General features: G+C 39.6%; 3 protein-coding genes across 10 annotated transcripts in view; 1 reads left to right on the top strand and 2 right to left on the bottom strand.

Annotated features, from left to right (window-relative positions):
- Window positions 1-18: 18 nt before the first annotated feature.
- LOC135345679 (uncharacterized) overlaps window positions 19-20,866 on the top strand; it is an 81,151-nt gene continuing 60,303 nt past the window's right edge. Inside the window, exons 1-15 of one of the 3 annotated variants that reach the window (XM_064543103.1) lie at window positions 19-180; window positions 429-471; window positions 759-785; window positions 919-1,302; window positions 1,467-1,654; window positions 1,928-2,064; window positions 2,177-2,601; window positions 2,824-2,985; window positions 9,602-9,796; window positions 10,086-10,301; window positions 10,525-10,719; window positions 11,510-11,725; window positions 12,129-12,326; window positions 12,776-12,991; window positions 13,547-13,759. In XM_064543103.1, coding sequence (XP_064399173.1) covers window positions 429-471; window positions 759-785; window positions 919-1,302; window positions 1,467-1,654; window positions 1,928-2,064; window positions 2,177-2,601; window positions 2,824-2,985; window positions 9,602-9,796; window positions 10,086-10,301; window positions 10,525-10,719; window positions 11,510-11,725; window positions 12,129-12,326; window positions 12,776-12,991; window positions 13,547-13,759 — 2,815 coding nt within the window. In that variant the 5' untranslated portion in view covers window positions 19-180. Of the gene's footprint in view, window positions 181-428; window positions 472-758; window positions 786-918; window positions 1,303-1,466; window positions 1,655-1,927; window positions 2,065-2,176; window positions 2,602-2,823; window positions 2,986-8,619; window positions 8,693-9,601; window positions 9,797-10,085; window positions 10,302-10,524; window positions 10,720-11,509; window positions 11,726-12,128; window positions 12,327-12,775; window positions 12,992-13,546; window positions 13,760-20,866 lie in introns of those variants that run through there. The other 2 variants (XM_064543102.1, XM_064543104.1) reach the window with 2 other exon arrangements.
- LOC135345704 (uncharacterized) lies at window positions 4,907-8,587 on the bottom strand. Of its 6 annotated transcripts, none has more exons than XM_064543143.1 (6): window positions 8,411-8,587; window positions 7,915-8,301; window positions 7,438-7,491; window positions 6,352-6,491; window positions 5,127-5,156; window positions 4,907-5,073 (listed from the first exon to the last, which is right to left on the bottom strand). In XM_064543143.1, the coding sequence occupies exons 1-6, from the start codon at window positions 8,484-8,486 to the stop codon at window positions 5,071-5,073; spliced, it is 690 nt and encodes a 229-aa protein (XP_064399213.1). In that variant the 5' UTR covers window positions 8,487-8,587; the 3' UTR covers window positions 4,907-5,070. The 6 variants fall into 6 exon arrangements, with proteins under 6 accessions (XP_064399213.1, XP_064399211.1, XP_064399216.1 ...); XM_064543141.1 differs by having other exon boundaries at window positions 7,438-7,548; XM_064543146.1 differs by lacking the exon at window positions 5,127-5,156 and having other exon boundaries at window positions 6,352-6,471.
- LOC135345708 (uncharacterized) lies at window positions 18,812-20,296 on the bottom strand. The gene is made up of 5 exons (XM_064543150.1): window positions 20,107-20,296; window positions 19,637-19,990; window positions 19,480-19,539; window positions 19,265-19,383; window positions 18,812-19,128 (listed from the first exon to the last, which is right to left on the bottom strand). The coding sequence occupies exons 1-5, from the start codon at window positions 20,183-20,185 to the stop codon at window positions 19,057-19,059; spliced, it is 684 nt and encodes a 227-aa protein (XP_064399220.1). The 5' UTR covers window positions 20,186-20,296; the 3' UTR covers window positions 18,812-19,056.

The following is a 20,866-nucleotide window of genomic DNA, read 5'->3' on the forward strand; positions in this document are numbered from 1 at the left end:
CTTCTTGTATAATGACTTAGGAAATTAAATATCTTGCAAAAAGGTGGGTGGGGCTGCTGGCATGTGATTAGCTGCAGGTAGAGTTTTATTGGATCACCTTAATTTCTGAAAGCCTCTCAGTGGAACAGCTATATCTATATAGTGCTGAGTGTATATATATCTTTGTATATATGAGCAAAGGTGAGCATGCATGCTGTAAACACATTTTTAGACTAATGGTTTTTAGGGGTGGGTCGATCAGCTTGTCTGTTGCTAATATTAATATTCAAGTTATAATTGCTATTGAAGGCTATAAATCTAAGGTTATATACCTAGAGATCTATCCTGCTCTAGAGATTAATTAGTCTTTTGACCAGCTGCATTGCAATTGTATATGTATGTTGGCCCTGCATTTTGTAATTGTTTATGATTGCTGTTTGCATGCTCAGATGATGTTAAAATGCTTGCTAATGAGTTTGCTGCTGATACAAGGTATGTTGTAGATCTATAATAACTCATCTCTCATCTGTGGCTTCTCTGATATCGTATAGCGTGCATTATATTTCGAGGGTATAAATGTTCGCCGTTTTCGCTGATCAAGCATATGTACCGCGAACATTTATACCCACAAATTTAATAGCATGTTGCAGAAATTAGGCTGCTATTCCGCGAAAATTAAATCTGCAAAAACCTTTTTAACGGTCAATCCGCAAAGGTTTATACCATCAAAATAGTATACCCGCTATACGGTAGTTTATCCGCCCTTTCCCTATATGCAGGACTTGCAACCTTGTATCCTGTGTCAGGTGAGACATCGTCATTCAATTAATACTGTTCTTACTGATGTATAGCTATTAACTCAAATGATAATTATTGTGTATAGCTAATGTAGTTCTCTAGCCAAAAATTATACCAGCGAGTTTTCAACTGATTATACAGCTCAAGTACCAGTCATAACAAACGTCCAAGTTAACAACCCTCGCTCTCTAACTGTCACCTGGACTGCAATAGCATCATCTAGTGGTTACATTATACGTCGGTATATTCCCAGCACCTCCGACTCCCCAACAGCCAGCACCTCTGGTTCCCCAACAGCCAGCACCTCCCCAACAACAGCCAGCACCTCTGGTTCCCCAACAACAGGAACGTCAAATATTGTGACAGTAGCGGGCACTTCTAACACATCCTACACATTTTCTGGACTTACCCCTTATGACTACACCTCTAACGTTGGAGTGACATTCACACTAGCCGTGTTGGCTTACTTTGATTTACCATCCGATTCTGGAGACAGCTCTATTAATGTCACTGCTACTCTGCCATGTATGTTATATTTTGCATGTTACTGTATTAGAAAATCAAAATGGTCAGCTAATGCCAAACTGTGGCTTCAATTTCAGTAAAACAATTTCAAGCCAATTTCATTTGTAATTGTGTGCTATTGTCGTCGTTTGGCTTTACTACCCCTCTCCCCCCAACACTCACAGTGTGTCCTGGACTATGTGACTATCGGACCCACCGTAATGTTTTCGCTGACTGCAGTGTAAACAGCATGACCGACTGCGTTTGTAACCCAGCATTTAGTGGTCCAAACTGCACTGAACCAACCTTTGTTCCTCTGCAAGTAGAGTTTGAGCCGTCAAGGATACTCTCTGGAACAGACTACGCACTCCAGGTGAATTTTGTGTTAAGGTAGCTGTCACCAAGTAATTTTTGTGAGATAGCTATAATAGGGTCGATGAGGCACAAACGGCCCTTAATATTTTCGATTCACCAGAAGTGAAATCTTTGAATACTTGTATAGGTTTAATGTGTGCCAATTTGTAGAAATGTATTGGGTAATTAATTTTGGGTAGGAAAAATGAATACCCTTTGACCTCTTCCTACAGTATCCCTTACTGTGTATTTTACACAAAATACGATGACTGTCATTGTTCTCTTGGTGCAGGTGACCTGGCGGGCCCCTGAGCCTATCACTTTAGATGGTCGGCTTGTGAACAGATACGCCATAACGTTGAGAAATCAAATTTCTTCCCAGTCAACGATCGTCTTGTCGGATAATACAATTTCTGCTAGCACAAATAGGTATACGTTGTAATTTTAGTGCATACTAGCATAACTGAACTGAAACAGTATGGGTTCTGTTATGGACTGGGTACACATCATAAATAATTGTCGTTATTATGACACACTGCAGCTATGAACTAGCGAACCTCCAATCTGGTGCAGTCTACAGTGTTGAAGTTGCAACAGTATCTGACGTCGATCAAGACCCTCCGGCAGTCATATTACTCAATAACCCCCCGTTCACTGTGTTTACCCCCGGTCCGGTTGCAACGATCAGCGTCCAAGTTATAGCCTCTAGTCATATCAGCGTGTCATGGTCACCTCCTAATGGCTCTCTCAACTATCACTCGCTGCTGCAAGTATGGAGGTACGATCTCTCTATTGTACTCGGTAATACTGTGGTGACATCGTCTGTTTTTGCTGCTGGCGTATCACAAGTTTCATATGGGATTGGAGAGAATGGTTTTATAGTGGATACATCATACACTGTGGAGATAAGTGCAAGAAATGCAGCCGGCCAGGGTGCAGTGTCATCCTTTGCCTTTACAATTCCCGGTTAGTCAATGTTTACGTGTTAGTTTGTGTAAGCACAGCTATAGCTAGTTACGTACCTTGCTCAATTGTAATTATACGTATTGTATTCAAATTGGCACACAATTAAAGATGCCCTAGCTCTCTAATTCACCATAAACTAGAAAAATGCATGCTTATAATATATACATATGTATGTTAGCTAATATTAAAGTACTGTAAGTACGACAATGTTCACGAATACAGGTCTACAATGCAATGATAATCAGTATGGACTCCCCAATGCCACCACCTGCTCCAGTTGCCCTAGCAACAGCATATCGGAAACTGGCTCCACCACAATCTCCGACTGTATCTGTTTGGATTTGTACACGAGGTTGGAGTCAGGAGGAACATTCATCTGCTTTTGTAAGTAGTTACGCAAGTATAATAGATGATGTTCGAGTCCTTGAGAATTCATTGATAGAAGATCTGTACAGTTGGTTCATGCATGCCTCTTTCAACCCTGGATGTATATATGAGTACTCTTATCTACTCTTGATGCTATATACATGCATGCATGCATATATTTATGATCTCTTGGGGACGAGTGTAAGGTATTTGTGAATGTAGATGCCGAGTATCGATGTGATGGACCATATTTTAATGCATTGTGTCGTTTAGTTGACCCATTGATCAGGGATTGGAAATGGAATGGTGCATGTGATGCTTTACATTGAATCTGCAGTGAAACCTCGAAAACTATCCGCGTTACGCCCTATGAACGAGGCTATTAAGCAACATTTTTGCCGGGTAACTCGCTCAAAGTAAGAAAGTTGTGTTTCCTCGAGACGTCATCTCTTTCAGCAATTTATAACACGCCTAGTCCATGAGCCACGTGTAGTACTTGCTAATGACTGACCACACCCAGTAAAAAAGACATTCCACTAAAGTTATAAGTTCCCAAGGGCTAATATAGCGTGTGTAAGAGTGCTGGTTAGGTAAGTGAGTTGCACGGGACTAAGCACAGTTACTTGTAGTTTATTATGCACTGTGTATAGAAAAATAGGTATTGTTGTGATGGCCTTGATTGAACCGCAGATGTTACTCAAGTGGTATAATATACCAACCGTTTCCAATCCCTCTAATTCTTCAATCTATGGTTGACCCTAACCATAATTATCACCTTTGTCTTGCAATGTTTTTGTGGCACCTTCTCAATAAGAGGATTCATAAAAATGGCACGGGATAAACTGGATATGAATACCATGAAACCTCTTAATAGGGGACACTGTACATGTACTAAATACATGTACCACTAGTCTCTATTAAGGACAGCTCTTCTTGTTGTTTTCCCTACTAAAAGATTGTGTTTTCCTCCAAAAATGCATGTTTACCAGACATAAAACATTTGACTAAAGGTCTATGACCTCTATCCTAATGGTACCTTACAAATTGTCTTTATTTGAAGTTTTCTTTCTCTAGTGTCATACTTCTGTGTATTCAGTTTTAAACATGAACTTAATAATGTCTGAATTTAGAAATAAGTATAATATTGCAGCGGTTGCTATAATATTATATTTAATGAGTGCTGCAAGCTGCGCTGTGCTATGCCTCTCGCCATTTGATGTTACGTTATTAATGTTGATTGCAATTGTTGACAATGAATCCACATAGTCATTATAAGGAGGAGGAGCTGAATGGAAACAGAAGTCTAGCTTGATGAATGATCTTCCAAGATAGAAGCAACTGCATGTTAATTAGGCCAGGTAAAGTAGATTTTTTGTTTCATCAGCCTCCCTCTTGTGATAAAAATAGCCTCCTCGACTTTCAAGCATTGACACACCACTTAATTTCTTTGGTAAAGAAGTGACGTGTCATGTATGATTGTACTGATAATCTTATTAATGAGAAAATATTCGGTGTTTCCTGTGTGTAATTTTGATGATGTAATAGTCTTTATCCACAATAAGTTGAAGTTCGCAATGGCTGCTGTAACTATGGCAGTACAGCTTTGCAGCTCTTTTCTGACTCTTGTAACTAACAAAAAGCTAGCGATTCAGTGCAAGGCTAACTCATAAATTGAATAGAAACTTTGTGCGAATAGATGATGCTACGAAAGATTCTGAAGAGACTGCAACACTGACAGCCTTCACTGTAAGTAAAATTAGCCATAACTGGAGAACAAAGCTTTAAACTGCAAATCCACAAATCAATCCAAGCTATAGAAGCTGTTAGCTCATCGCATTTCAACCGTTGAGCTGTTATGGCTGGAATACACACACACACAGTCAGCTTTACCGTATCCCTCGTGCGGTTACGCCTCAAGGCATAATTATTATTAAGAAAATTACCATGAAAAATGTCTCATGAATATTACATAAACATGTATACTACTGTATAGTGCATATACAATCTATATTCCTAAACTATATAGTGAGCCGTAAACTTGATTGTTCTGATCGTAAGTCTTTTATTGGCCTTTCCAGTCATAGTCACAAGGCATATGAAGCTTCACTGCATTTTGATACAGTATAATATAATAGAACAGAATACAATTATAAACCCACATTCATTTCATAGCGCTCCGTGCTTTCATCCTGCAATAAATTACACAGTGAAAGGAATATAGAAGCCTTATAATTATCAGTTGGTATTGTGCATACTCTCAGTGGTGAACTTGGGAATTTACCCATGCAGTCACTGTGTACACCCTCCTGGTACACCCCATTAACTGCATGAAATAAGCCCAACACACATAATACTCTAATTATGCCCCAGTGCACATACGCAAGTGAGGTAGTGTGTTTGTGTGTGTGTGTGTAGACTGCTACAGCTGCTCAAGGATCAATGAAGTGCAGTATAGGCTTCTAGTCATACATTTTAATTCGTGAATTTGCAAAATAATGCTTCGTTCTCGAGTTATGCCTAGTTTTGCTTACTTGGAATGCCATTGCAGCCTTTTGCAGCCTTTTCAGAAGAGTGTGTAGCAAAACTTGTTCACCGAGTGTTGCTACTCTACTTAGTAGTTAGCTCGGCAATAGAACGCTAGCTATTGGTAGCTGCAAGAGTGAGAAGAGAGCTGCAAGGCTCTGCTGATGCAGCCATTAATTTTAGACTTAAAATTTTGGCATTGATCGTTTTTAACAACAATCATGGTCTATCATTACCCACTCTTGAGTTTCCCAAGGCCTGTGATTCTGGATTCTGCCTGCTTGCAGTAAAATTAATTAATATTAATGCAAAATGTTCATCATGATAATTATTAGTAGCTTTATGTTATGTAGCTTTGGCATCTCCACCGAGGCATCAGCACCCGCGGCCGGTGCTTTCATTGTACTACAGTAGAACCTCGATTATCCGGCCCTCGATTATCCGGCCCTCGATTATCCGGAACCTCGATTATCCGGCTTGGCAGTTTTCTTTTTAATCAGATTACATAATTCAGAAAATGGGCGTGTCCCTAAAATGCGCATGCGCGTTGCAGCTGTTACCATGGAGACATGCCTGCTTTTCTTTTGCGCATGCGCAGACAACATGTGGCACTGCTGTTCATCAATAAAGTGGGTGGATCAAGGCGTGGTTTATCTATTCGATTATCCGGCATATTCACTTATCCGGCCTGCTTCTGGAACCAAGGTGTCCGGATAATCGAGGTTCTACTGTATAGTAAACTCTCACAATACTGTTTTGGCAACACGTGCGTTTGGGACTGAGAGGCTTTGTTTTTTCGTATACATAATTATTCATTTAATTATAGAATCGCATCCACTTTTGAGACGTATTATACAATACCTGGCATTTATCGTTATTCCTTCTCTCCCAGCACAACATTCCCAGTATGACAACGTTGCCTCCAAAAGAGACTAGAAAGGCAGTAGTTAGTAGCACAGCCAGCAGAGCATTCCCACCACTCTGAGATAGACCAATTGCAACTGCATGTGAGCATAAATAAATGCACGTGCCAATACTTCAATCATTTGTATATAGGTACTCAATAGAAAAAGTGAGGTACGTGTAGTAGCATATGAATGCCCACACTGTTATACAGATTGACTGTAAAATTTTAACTAACTGTGGACGTAAAAATTATGGGTACCTAGTACAATATCTTGTACCTGTAAGTACTGTGCTGTGTTTTGCAAGTTGCTTGGCATTGTGCACAGTAAATGGGCGTTGTCTATAGTACTACCAAGGGCGTATAAAAGAAGAGAGGGCATGCAACTCCTATATGAGCAGAGTTCAAACGTGGGCGGTTGAATGTGCATGATTGTGCATGAAATGCTAAAAATAAACATTTCTATTTTTAGCACTTCATGCAAATGCACACATTCCTCCGCCCACGTTTGAACTCTGCTAGCTACGTGTACTGATAGTGGAGTTGCATGCCCTCTCTTCTTTTATACGCCCTTGGTACTACTGAGTCTGTAGTAAAGTGAATGTGTCTATTCAGCAAAAAATTTAAATTTGCTAACTTAGTTAGCTAAGCTGTTATAGTGTATATGCATACACATGCAGTACTCTGTTGACTTGCTATACTTCTGTTTATTTGAGCCAGTATGGCAGTTGTTTTAGTTATAGAAGTGTGCACTAAAGAGCAGTAGAGCTTAGAGGACATAATTATATAAAGAAAGTTATCAGTGAACACATTCCTGATTAGATCTAGTAACCACAGTAGTACACGGCAGGAAACGCCCATTTACTGTGCACTATGACAAGCAACTTGCAAAACACAGTAGCTATTATACTGTAGATAATTAGTTTCACAAGTCAGTAAGTATCATAATTATGTTTATTTTAAGTCTTGTAGAACTAGCCGTAAAAGTGTTAGGTATATATAAACCTAGTTTATATAATAGTGTCAGCAAACAACACACTCACTGATAGTGTCGGGTGCAGCTGCAACTGCAGGGGGGCAGGTGACTGCGGGGGGTTCTGTTGTTGGAGATGCATGTGATGTTGTTGTGGTAGTAGTAACAGTAGAGGGGGGATCTAGGCAAAATAACAATTGGTCACTGATCCATAACAAATATCCTCTCATTAATTAAAGATCGACATCAGGGTGTCATACAGGGGGAAAGGGGGGATATCCCCCCCCTAGCTACAATTCCCCCCCCCTTTCAATTATGACTGAGTGTCCATAGCTGGGTATTGAAATAACAGTTGACCTTTTTATAGCAAAATTTTCTGGTTACTTTTCTCATTTCCCCCCTCTACTTTAAAATCTTGTATGACACCCTGGACATGTTGTTCGATCTTAGACTTTTCACATACATGTAAGCTAGCCATGTATAGTATACATACCACCAGGTGTGCATGAATATTCATACACTCGTACTCCTGATACCACCAACTCACCTACAATCTGGATGTTGAATTCCTGTAACGTAAAGCTTTCAGTTTCCTCGAGAGGAAGTATCACCTGTAAGACTGGGTGAAGAGTGTACACATACACCACCAATGAGATGTTCTCTCCATGCAAATCGGGGTCTCCGTTGAGACTGACTTCCATCTCTTTACATTTAGTCCCCACCGCAACACTTATGCAAGTACCGATATCCAGAGTTAGCAGATGATCCAAGCCATTTGTGCTCCCAGGTTGAATGTTGGCTGTTTTGTAGCCAAGACGAAGGTCATAGTTACTTATATCCTCAGTGGTGACATTTTTCACTCCAAAGTACACCCTTTTTGTGTCTCCACGAATTACTTCAATCTTTTGCTCTCCAGCAGGCATTTTGAATGTCTCTGTACAGTGTAAAAGTAGTACACAGTAAATACAGCATCTGCATGTAATACCTGATAGCTATTATAGTCTTAGCTATTCGATCTACTAGCTAGATGGCAATTGGCTCACCAATTTCTGAAGACACCATGGTTGCAAGGATCTGAACACTCCATAGCAAAATCCAGTGATTTTTCTTTGCAAACATTGTGGTATCTAAACAAAAAGCAATTTGAGGATGAGAGAGCTTTACAACAACTTTATACTTGGAAAGCTAAGCTTTTTATATTACAAGAATGCCAATAAAACCACAAATATGATAGATCTTATCTAGATGATGTCATCATCAGTCCATTTGTTTTGAAGCTGAGTAAGGTTGCATATTGAACTGCAAGGCCAAAAGCTAAGGAAAAGGTGAATGCAAACATTTGTTGGCTTGCCAACTAGATCTATACTGTGTGCTAGATTTTTGAGTTAGATTTTTTGTATTTAAATAGATTTGAGTGATAAAATCATGGTCGCGCTCCGTAGAGTAAATCTCCTCAAATTTTTATGATGTCGTAAATTGCGTATCGTATAAAACTTTATATAGATACGTATAATTCAAGTATTTATCTGCTGGGGATCATCAAAGTGCATGCATAGGCGTAATAATATTAATGTTCACTGCATGATGAGTTTCATTGTTTGATAGTTGGGTTGTAAACTGATAAGGGCAAACTTCAAAACTCATTTCCCCCTTCCATAATGCTGAACAGATATAGCTCACTTTCAGGTCACCAAGGGTGTTCTGGGAATAGTAAACGGTAATAGAGTGCAGAAAGTTATGTGATATGGTGGGATTTCCCAGGGAAAGTACCTGACCTAATAAATTCCTGCAAGTTTGTAATCTTATCACAAGCTTTTGGTTTTACAGGACTTCGTTGGTTGTCATGTGCTCTCTAAAATGTGTGCATATGTGCTTTTTGTCTCGAAAGTGCTAGACTGGTTCATTGAGCAAATAATTATACTTATTTACAGCCATGTAATATATATAGTGGAGCCTTTGATTATGAACACCTTCAGGACCTTTGAAATGTCAAGTCTTTTTATTCTGATTTAATTGGAATGTCTTGATAAAAAGATTGCTCGTATTTCAGGGAGTTAATTCATTATTTTTAGTCGCCCTAAAAACTAAATGTTTCATTCGTGCATTAATCTTACATGTTGCTAATTAAAGGTGTTAGCAGCTGTGTAAGCAACGTGCAATAATTATACAGACAGTGTAGCTATAGTGCAATTACAGACAGGTAGGTAAGAAATTCCACTATTCTCCCCACACAGTGGCTTGTGATCTCCTGACCCTGAACAATGGCAATGTCACTTACTCTAATGATAACCGCGGTGAAGGTGCGATGGCATTCTATGACTGTTGCCCTGGTTACACCCTGACTGGAAGCCAAAGTCGCAGCTGTGAAGGTGTGATTTCAGGTGGTTCTTCGTCAGTGCAGTGGACCAATAGCCAGTCATCCTGCGTTGGTAAGTACAGTAAGACACTGGAAATGTTAGCATTCCTGCTAATTACTCTCGAGCTGTTTAAAGCACTTGGTCAAGGCAGACCAACAGTGGGTTGCAATAAAGGGTGGCCTGCTAACACATACAGATCCACCACAAATATATTGTGCTATTGAGAAATTGTGACCCATAATTTAACTTGGGTGTATTATAATTATAGAGAGTGGTCTGCTTGTAGGGACCACAATAGACGATTGGTTTCACTATAGCTGCATGTATGTACTGTAACAAATGTCACCTTTACCCTCTGCAGTCACCCAATGCAACCTGATATTTGAACTGGGTCTCAATGGAAACATTGTCTACTCAACTGAAATCTCAGCATTATCTAGGTACGAGTATTCCACAGTAGCGACTTACAATTGTTCCCTTGGTTACGAGCCGACTGCCAGTGGAGTACGGACATGCTTGGATGGGAATGACGGCACCGTTACTGGTAGATGGAGTAATTCCGAGGTCACTTGTGAAGGTGGGTCACAGCTTAAATAAATTATCTCCGGATGTCCACATGCATTAATAGAATGTGGTACCATTGAAACTTGTCCTTTGTACCATTGATCGTTAATTACGATTTAAGCAGTGCAGAATATTTTTTTATCAGTACCACCTAGCAGATAGCTATAGTCATGCATGGGGTATCTAGAAATAATCCCTAATAACAGTGTATCCCCCCCCCCCCCACACACACACAGTGGCTTGTGATCTCTTGACCCTGAACAATGGCAATGTCACTTACTCTAATGATAGCCGCTTCGAAGGCACAATGGCATTCTACGACTGTTTCCCTGGTTACACGCTGACTGGAAGTCAAACTCGTAGCTGTGTAGGTGTGATTTCAGGTGGTTCTTTGTCAGTGGAGTGGACCAATAACCAGTCATCCTGCATTGGTAAGTACAGTGAGACACTGGAAATGTTGTCTGTCAGTCAGTGAATACAGTTTTCATAAAATTATGTCTTAATTTTATATGAGCGGCTACCATGCATGCCGCATATTTCACAATAATTATCATTGGCGTTTAGTCGAGGCCTATTGAAACCGTGGCATTTAATCGAGGAAATAAATTAACAGCGGAATGTTTGAGCCTTAAAATTGATTTTTTGCTTGCATAATGATATAATTATTTCAAGCAATACGATAGCTTACTACATACAATTCAGTCAATTGGTGCGTATGGTTCATCCATTGTCTTGTTGTCTATTCTCCTTTTCTTGACATGATATATAGCTATAACACTCTGCTCGAGTTTTTGAAAGTAATTGTGATGACTTTCCTTAATTGTATCGGTATAGAGCTGAAAACTGTCCCAAATAAATTCTACCGCTTTTCCACTTCATCTTTTTGCCACTCAAAATGGCGAACGTATGTAACCATTTCCCCTTATATAAATTTGGCCCGGGAAATGGGTGGATCCGCATAACCTCTAGTAAAGGTTGCAGTTCCTCTGTTAGTAGAACCTTATAATTATATTGAGTCCACACTCTTATGCACTGAAAAAACACAGTGGGTGAAATAAAGGGGGGGTGGGACTGCTACCACAAGTCGTAAATTGAAGGCCTATTAACCTGACTGTATTTTGGAGGGTGACGTGCTTACAGAGTGACCTCAATTGGGCAATTATAATATACACTGTCCATGCCGTTTTTGCAGTCTCAAAATCTCACCTTTACCCTCTGCAGTCACCCAATGCAACCTGATATTTGAACTGGGTCTCAATGGAAACATTATCTACTCAACTGAAATCTCAGCGTTATCTAGGTACGAGTATTCCACAGTAGCGACTTACAATTGTTCCCTTGGTTACGAGCCGACTGCCAGTGGAGTACGGACGTGCTTGGATGGGAATGACGGCACCGTTACTGGTAGATGGAGTAATTCCGAGGTCACTTGTGAAGGTGAGTCACAGCTTAACTACAGTAACCCGCGGCCGTATACTAGCTTGCGCTCAAATATGTTTGTGAGTCATAGTTGTTGCACTATCTCAAACTCGGTAACCTTCCTCGACTGCCGTTTATATACCTATACAAGTAATTCAGGAAATAAACTGCACGTGCATTTATGTACATGTATAGTATTCATGTACTCTCTAACTATTATGCTTCTCCACAAGGCCAGTAGTAAATTTAGGAACTTCTATCTTTTATTCAAGGGTAATATTTTGTCACAAGGACATCACTAAGAAAGGACATTTTTCTTCCCGCTACGGTCTCCTCATAATTATGCACAACATGCGCCAGTAACCAACCTGCAAAGTTACACTCTAATATAATAACTGTATGAATTGTTGTTCTTATACAGAGGTGCTGGCTTGTAATCCACTGACTATTGGGAATGGAGTGGTGACCTACTCACAGGCTGTCTTCACTGCGGGGACAATTGCCAATTACTCGTGCAATACTGGCTATGCGTTGTCACAAGTTTTATCTGTCACTTGTGTAATTAATATTCTCTCCCGTGTCACCTTTTGGAACCCAGGAAACAGACCAATTTGTATTCGTGAGTTTCTTATAGTACAACGTTCTGTTATTTTTATATGCTGTAGGAATATATAATTAGCTAGAGCAGGTGTGAATAAGTCATGCACAAATGTGTGTGCCTATATATAAGAGTATGGAATGCTTCTTCTTCATCCGTATGTAAATACTGCGTGACTTAGTCACTAGTGTAGGTGTACTCGGTGGTGGTGCTGGTTGTGCTCTTGAATATCTAGATGCCAGCAAATTTTAAATTAACATGCAGTCTGTACTATACTGAAAACTGACTTAATTTCCATTGATTCTGTATAGAAGCATGTTTAACAGTTGATATCAGTGGCAATTAATGGTTTAGTTGATTGCCTGTCTGCACGGGAAATCATCATAATTAATAATCATTATTTTGACTGCATTGTGCATATACACTGTATTTCAATAATTACAGTGATTCCGTTTTCTCCATTGTTGCAGCCATAAGATGCAATGGCTTGTCAACTGAAAATCTCCTCGGAGTGATCAACTACACACCAGACCCATTTCCTTTATACAACTATGGTACGACGGCTTTGTACACGTGTAACCAAGGTTACCTAGCTAACGGTACCGGAATGAGAAATTGTACAAATTCGATTGTAATAGATGGAACAGTGACTGGTGTATGGAATGGGGACCCTGTCAGTTGTGAATGTGAGTTAATTATGTTAAATAAATTGTCGATCATTAACTCAAGTCACAATAATATACACTCGTGCAAGTCAGAAAATCTTGAAATGTCTACTCGTGACATATATATATAGTGAGCATTACTGCATGACTTAGTTTTGGACTTTGGTCCAATATGCTGTTAGAGTACTAGGTATAGAGAGGATTTTAAATGTGATGATCCTGTACCCATTGATAAGATGTGCATAAATTATGTATATGACTATAACGATCTTTACCAACTATATTGTGATCTTTCACTGATACTCAAACCTGGTGTTCAAACGGGATGATCCTTACCTGATTGATTAATTCTTATACAGTTGTACGTGCTATGTATTTTTATATCTATAGACCACGTACATAGTTAATTAGTGATCGGCATACTACCATATAGGTTGTTAGAGGTGATTGGTACAATTTCCACTAACCAGTGTGAGCACATCGCTGTGCATGCATGCACCCTAACAACTATGGTAGTATAATTATATGCCGATCACTAAACCACATATTCCTTCCTTCCTTCCCCATGCACTACAGCCATCCTCTGCCCTGGCTTACAAGCTCCCGTGGCAGGATTCGTAGCCTACACGTCTCCTGACGGCTCTGAGATAGCCAGGATTGAGAACGGCACTCTGGCTTCGTATTCCTGCTCTGTGGGCCATCATCTAGTAGGACTTGCCACCCTTACCTGTGTAGTGGACCTTGACATCATGGAGGGGCTGTGGAGTGACTCTGAGCCAACCTGTCAGCGTGAGTGTCTAGATTAGTCAGGGCCAGGTTACATGATATGTAATCCCACACATAGAAACATTTGCTTGCCTAACTCAACAAGAGTGCATCCATAAATTATGCACTCCTGTTTACACTTATAAATATTAGGTTGGTGGTTTTAATCTTTCCCATGCACTAATTATATAGTATGTGTTTGTGTGTACTTACCCCTAGAGTTAATAGCATTTCTGTCAATAACTACACAGTCCAATTAACTAGGCTATTTAATAGTCGTGCATTATGGTGACGTCTATATTATAGTGATGGATCGTAATAATCCTCACACTTTGTTGTCCTATCTATAAGGTATTGGGAGGAAGTTGTCCCCTCACTCATTTGTACACTTGTGTGTTAGATAATGTTCCCACTATAATTAACTGTTAACACACTATTCTATCCCTCATTTGGTTTTACTGATGCTGTAACAGGTCCTTCACTCCGTACTCAAGTTGTACATGTATGTGTAATATAGATTCCACTTTTAATTGACTAACTAGAGCTAGTAACAGTCATTATATCATTTGTATCGATCTCCAATAATTCCCTGGGAATTATGGCTTATGGCTCTGTTAAACACACTCAAGTCGGTGCATAGAGATTTGATTCTTGTGTAATCCGATCTGTCACACCTATCAAAACTGCTGTCTGCACTAATCACATAGTGGGGAGTTGTTATCGGTGTAAAGGTTCCACTGTAGTAGTTTTTTTGTTGTGTAATCTTATTGGACCACCCATGCAGGCATTGTGGGTGTCCGAGCTCGGACACTAATTGGGAGTTATCCCTCATACTTTGCCATCATTCTGTTTTTGATCACTTAATTTCTTCCTCTTTTCTCTAATTCCACGTACATTAATTGCGAACATATAGTTTGGCTTAATGGTTTCACACTGCACATGGTAGAATTTCACAGTTCATTGGCTAGGAACATCTAGGAAAGATGTGGAATGGTTTTTTTCAAGGCATAATTTATGGGTCCTACATGTATAATAGTGTATCATAATAGTGTATATTGGCCTGTGTGTCCTGATCGTACCCTAGATTTATAATTTTGCGAAGTATGATAGGCATCCTGTTTCCCTGTATAGGGTACCGTATTACTAGAATGTTTTGCGAGCATCAAACATTTGCGAACTTTGTGACGGTTGATCAATTCGCAACAATAAAATCCGCAAAACCTAGTAAATGCACACGATCCTTGCCAGAACGCAATAGTTAGATTGCAAAGGGTCAACTTTTCTGCTGATTTGGCTCATTCGATCGCAAAGGTTTTTTCACCTGTAAAATATTCTAGTAATACGGTATTGACTAGGTTGAATAATCCTGTACTCACTTGTTGTATTATAATACTGTGCTGCTCTGGAATATTATCACTTAGTATTTCGTTGACTAGTGTTGATAACCCCATACCCACCTGTTGTGTACTAGCTGTGCTGATCTAGAATCGAACCCTAATTCTTTGTCACTCGTGTAGCCCACTACCGTACCATCAAAAGTTGATAGGGCAGAAATTTGAATGAGAATACTGTGATTTATAGGGTACACTAACTAGTGTGGATAACCCTGCACTTGTTGTTTGACCTTTGGTTGAAACTACCCCTGCTTTCCAGGTAACGTTTACACTGGACTAGACAATTATAAGCACAAGGTGAACTAAGGGCTTCTACTGTTACAGTGTGCCTATATTCACAATCTATACATGTTATTCATGCACTCCTGATGTGGTTAGGGAGTGTTTGTGTGGGGATGCTTTTTAGGTATAATGTGGGCTTCATCATTATTATGATAGCTTAAAGGAACCGCTGTTGCTAGGTTTTTTAGGTATAGATCATGTATTCCCTGGGTATCTTTGTACATGTACATGTGTTATTCCTATAATTATGTGTTACATCAAGCTGATGTACGTGTGTGGTATTGTCTTAGCTCAGTCGTATATACATGTAGCAGGTACTCACTATGAGAAGGATTTATTTGAGGCCATGCATCGATCAATTTTCGTTAAACTACATATAATTATAGCTAACAGATAGTAATAGTCCAAACAGACATAGCTAGTATATATTACATGTACGTTCATAAACTCTGAAATGCAATCACTCAGCCTGCATGCTTTTAACCACGTAAGAGGCTAACTCACATCATCACGTAACTTACAGGCAATTTAATTATTACACTTGAAAGAACCAGGGATCTCCCCCCATTATTCCTGATGATAAATCACCCTGTCTAAACTACATAAGAGGCTCAGAGTCAGTAACGTACAGGCAATTTAAATAAGCCCCAGGGATTTCTCTCCCATTATTCCTAATAGGTACACTGTTCTTTAATCTATAATAGGCTATATGTAAACTATCACAATGGTATGTAAGTTGTATTAATTGCTTATATTCTGTGCCAAAGGCTGAATATATTTTCATGCACTCGTGAAGCAGCTAGGGTATATAGCTATTAAGTTAGTCCTAAGACACGCAACTAGCTAGTATATACATGTACGTACATTACTAATTACCCACGGATTTCCAGCCCACATTATTTCTTGATGAATCACCCTGTGTAACCACATAAGAGGCTCACACGTCCCATGTCACAATTTGAGAGCAATTTAATTATTGCACTTGAAAAAACCCAGGGATTTTTTCCCCTTAATGAATAGGTACACTGCCCTTTGTCTATAATATATAAATAAGTATTATCAACTGACAAGAGCTCGTTAGGAAGAGTACCAACACCCAGAAGAGGTCTGACATGCGTACCCGAATCACTACAAGTGCTAGTGTATTGGCCTGGACGAGGTATATGATAGCAACTAGCTGCTGTTGTTAGGTTTTTTAGGTTCTGTTTATAATTGCATTCCCTGCTGGGTATCTTTGTACAAGTGCGTATATATAGTTGCTAGTCAAAGCTGGCCGGTATAATTATGTGTATGAATAGGTCGTGTGTTACATTAGGCTGACGTGTGTAGTAACACATTAAATTTAGCTCAGTCGTATACCGGCCTGCTTATAGCAAGGCCAAACATATTTTATATGCATGCATGCATTGATTAATAATTATAGCTACGTATTACAGAAATTAGTTTGAATCTAATAATAGTCTTACATGCACGTACAGCTAGTATATACATGTACGTACATAAAATACATAAAACTCCAATCACCCTGCTTAGCCACATAAAGGCTCATCATCACGTGACTTGCAGGCAATTTAATTATTACACTAGAACGACCCGGGGATTTCCCCACCATTACTTTTTGATGAATAGGTACACTGCCCTTTTTGTCTATCCTAAGTACGTAATTAATGAATGTTAATTGCATATCAGTTGTGCCAAATCTTCATGCACTCGTGAAGGGTATATAAAATACATGTACATGTATAGTTTAGTCCTAAGACACGCAGCTAGCTACATGTAGTAAAAACACATACACTTAAAATTTACCCAGGGACCCCCCCATTATTCCTCAATGAACCATCCTGTGTAACCATATAAGAAGCTCACATCCCATGTAACTTTGAAAGTACCCTGGGGATCCCCCCCCCCATTATTCCTTGGTGAATATATGGGTACACTGCTCTTTGTCTATAGTCTTGGACGTTTGATGACAGCCAGATTAGTTCTTCACCACTTACAGGTTGTAGTTCAGGCTCTACACAGACGTCACTGTCCCGTTGGAATGCAATTAAAACAAACCACAAAATGCGTAATGCGTGGGTGATATTATTTCAGCCTCGATAACAGACCGCCAGTGATGTACTTTATACTCGAGGCCGATAATATTTTTGTGCAGATAATTGGGGCGAGCAAAGCGAGTCCCTTCCTAGTGATGAACGTTGCAATTTTGTGTGTGTGTGTGTGTGTGTGTGTGTGTGTCATGGACCGGCACGATATTTGTTTTTTGTACTCATGAGACCCTTTACCAACTTTTATGTGAAAGCTGCGCATGGGCACAAGAGCTAGCTACACTCAGGAACGAAGGCTCAGACAAGACACAGAGACTCTTGAGGCTACAAGCACGCCTACGTACAGCAGGTCAAAGCAGCTCAGATGGGGACCTTCTGAGCCTAAGATCACACAGGCACGCCTGCAGGAGGTCACAGCAGCTTACTTGCCATGTTTCACTTCCAAGTCTTGTGTTTTTGTGATAATAAACCTGCTAGCTCAACAGGACAAAACATAGATCGAAACCAGTCACTACAGCAGGTCAGAGCAGCTCAGATGGAGACTTCTGAAGTTGCACAGGCACCTTTAGACAATATAGCACTACGGCATGCAGGTCAGACCAGCTCAGATGGAAACTTCTGAGGCCACACAGGCACGCTTACAACAGGTCAGAGTAGCTTACTTACCCGGCAAGGATTGTTCACAGTATACTATCTTGTAATTTGGGTCCAGCAAGAAGTGATAATATCTCCTTGCTCCTAACCTTGCTCCTCATGTTAGTTTGCATAGCCAGCTCTTTCATGCTGAACTTTCACTCATACATATGTTTCACCTTGATGTTACACCACAGTCAAAGACCACAACAACCCTACACCACTCAGAATAATTGTCACGGGTATACAGCTGGCACAGTCATATCTAATCCACTGAATCAGACTACTCGTTTATATTCACTGTTCCACAATTACTGTTACTGATTTCATTTCATTTCCTAAATTACCACATCATGCACTGTACTGTACAACAAATACACAAATTGCTTGCTCGCCCCAAACATGCTCTGCATGCTCCTAGTTATAGGCTACGTAAGTATTACATGTACTAAAACTATCACAGGTAGCACTCACTATATATATAATTATACTTATGAAACCTGCTTGTGGAATAATTTATTATGGTACATAACATACAATTCCAGTGGCTACTCTTGCTTCTCCTGCCAAAACATGTTTTAAGCCATTGACCCTCACACACTCCACCGTATAGCGGGTTATTTTCGTATTTAGTTTTGTATTGTAGAGCATAATTATCATACGAAAATTAAAACTATTCTACCGCAATAGCTTCAACGTCACTATCCTGAGCTGTACTATTAGAATACGAAATATTTAATTGAGCATAATAACTACTCATAAGAGTATACAAAAATAAAATTTTCCAAAGCAATAATATACGTACATATATGTAACTACTATAATATAGTTAGTCAGTACAAGGTTGAGTATCAGGGATGATGTAACAGCACAATTGTCTTCACTGCTCGTGTGCTTCAGTTCTCAATTCAGTCACTGAAATTGCTGACACTCAACAATGCTATTGAATGGGTTCTCCAGTCCCTTAGTCAGATGCAAGCTGTTGACTGTCTAGTTGGCTGTGGACTGGCTGCTCTGGATCTTGCTGAGTGGAAATCTGCAAAAATACGTACAAATGTCATGACACGTACAGACAGTATTCATGTGTTCTTCAAAATGTGCATGTTGTTCCAGGGGAGGGGATAGTGTACATCTATGTATTGCCTTTGGTTACTACTTACTTAAACACTTACTTTTTTGTTCCTCTTCATGTACACCACCACCATAGCTAATGTTGCTATTAGAGCCACGATGATCAGCACACAAACAGCTACGGCAATGATTAGTCCCATGGAAGCAGAATCAAGAGCTCCTGCAAATAGAACATATTATTTTATATAATTGACCATAATAATATTATTAAGAGGCGAATTAAGGCAATTAGCTAGAAGTTAATTGTGAAACGTACCTTTGTTACTGTCAGTATTGACGACAATACTAGCAGTAGTTGGTGTCTGGTCAGTGGGGCCTGCATGGTTGTAAGGTTAAATAAAAAGATCCCCACTATCGCTAGATCTACTGTGGCAATGCTATATATATACTTGCTTGTCAACAGTGACACTCACCAGTAGTAGTAGGTGGTCGATGGCGCTGGAGTTTAATTGTGGAAAGAGTCTTCACTTTCCTAAATGATGATATATTGTAGAGGCTGAATGAAATGCTCTGGAATCTGTGTTTTCTTCTCCACAGCGTTATTTGTGCCTCCATACACTGCCATGTGGGTTGGTTACTGTCTTTACAACTATTATAGGTAACAGTGTAACTGCCTCGAGGCTTTTCTCGATGTACACGAAATGTTCCGACCGCCACATTCAGAACGAGGTTTCGGAGGGACGAATCCTTTGAGGTGATCTTGAAGGTGATTTTTGTCTTGTTCACATTAAGGAATATTGTATCTCCAGCTGGATCCTGTTCTTGATCTGCAAGAAGTTTAGTACTAGTACAGTAGAAGATGGCATTGCATGTATTGTGCACATTGTTTACAGTGTTAGCTATACAGCTAAGCTACATGTATAGCTAGCCATAGATCTAGTACCTGTGTCTGCTTGTGCTTGTAGCACAAAGATAGCCAGGGTTATGACCACAAGTAAGTAGCTGAGCTTGTTTCCAGGCATGTTCTTCTTTTCTTGGTATTCATTATTTTGCCTTGGATCAGGTTGCTTTTATTGAAGTAGCTAGCTATAGCTATCATACAGATCTAGGTGCTTTTGAAAAGTCCCAGGTACTTTTCCCCAGTTGTCTAAATTTAGATCAATACAGTCACTACGCACGTGGACAGGATGCCAATATAAATAATTATGTATAGTTTTATTTTTAGAGGAAGTTCAATTTCCTGTTAGAGAAAGAGATTGCGGTCAATACTAATTAAATATTCATGCACTCATACCAGTGCCATACTTTACTTGCACTGTACTTGACTTCTACTGAGAGTACCTACATATGCCTACTTTGCATGCACTAAATCATAGCTTCCAAGTTACATCACAAGACGGTTGAGAGAGCCAGATACCACACTCAGCCAATAATTGGTACCCCCCAGACTTTTGGTGATATCTTTTTTCTGACAAAGCAATTTTGTTGATGGGTTGGCCATCAAAAACTTCTTACAATGCAAAAAAAAAATGAAGTTGTGCAGGGGTAGGAATCCTGAGATATGGGGTCAGCAATAATCAGCTGTAATCAAGACCACAATGCCACAAATGTGACAGGGCCTAGGAAAACAACCCTTATGGAGCAAACTAATTAATTGTATTTTATTGCTTAATTAAATAAAGCAGTGCTTAAGCTTCAAATTG

This window comes from Halichondria panicea, chromosome 12, assembly GCF_963675165.1.
Source record: "Halichondria panicea chromosome 12, odHalPani1.1, whole genome shotgun sequence".
Classification (NCBI taxonomy): domain Eukaryota; kingdom Metazoa; phylum Porifera; class Demospongiae; order Suberitida; family Halichondriidae; genus Halichondria; species Halichondria panicea.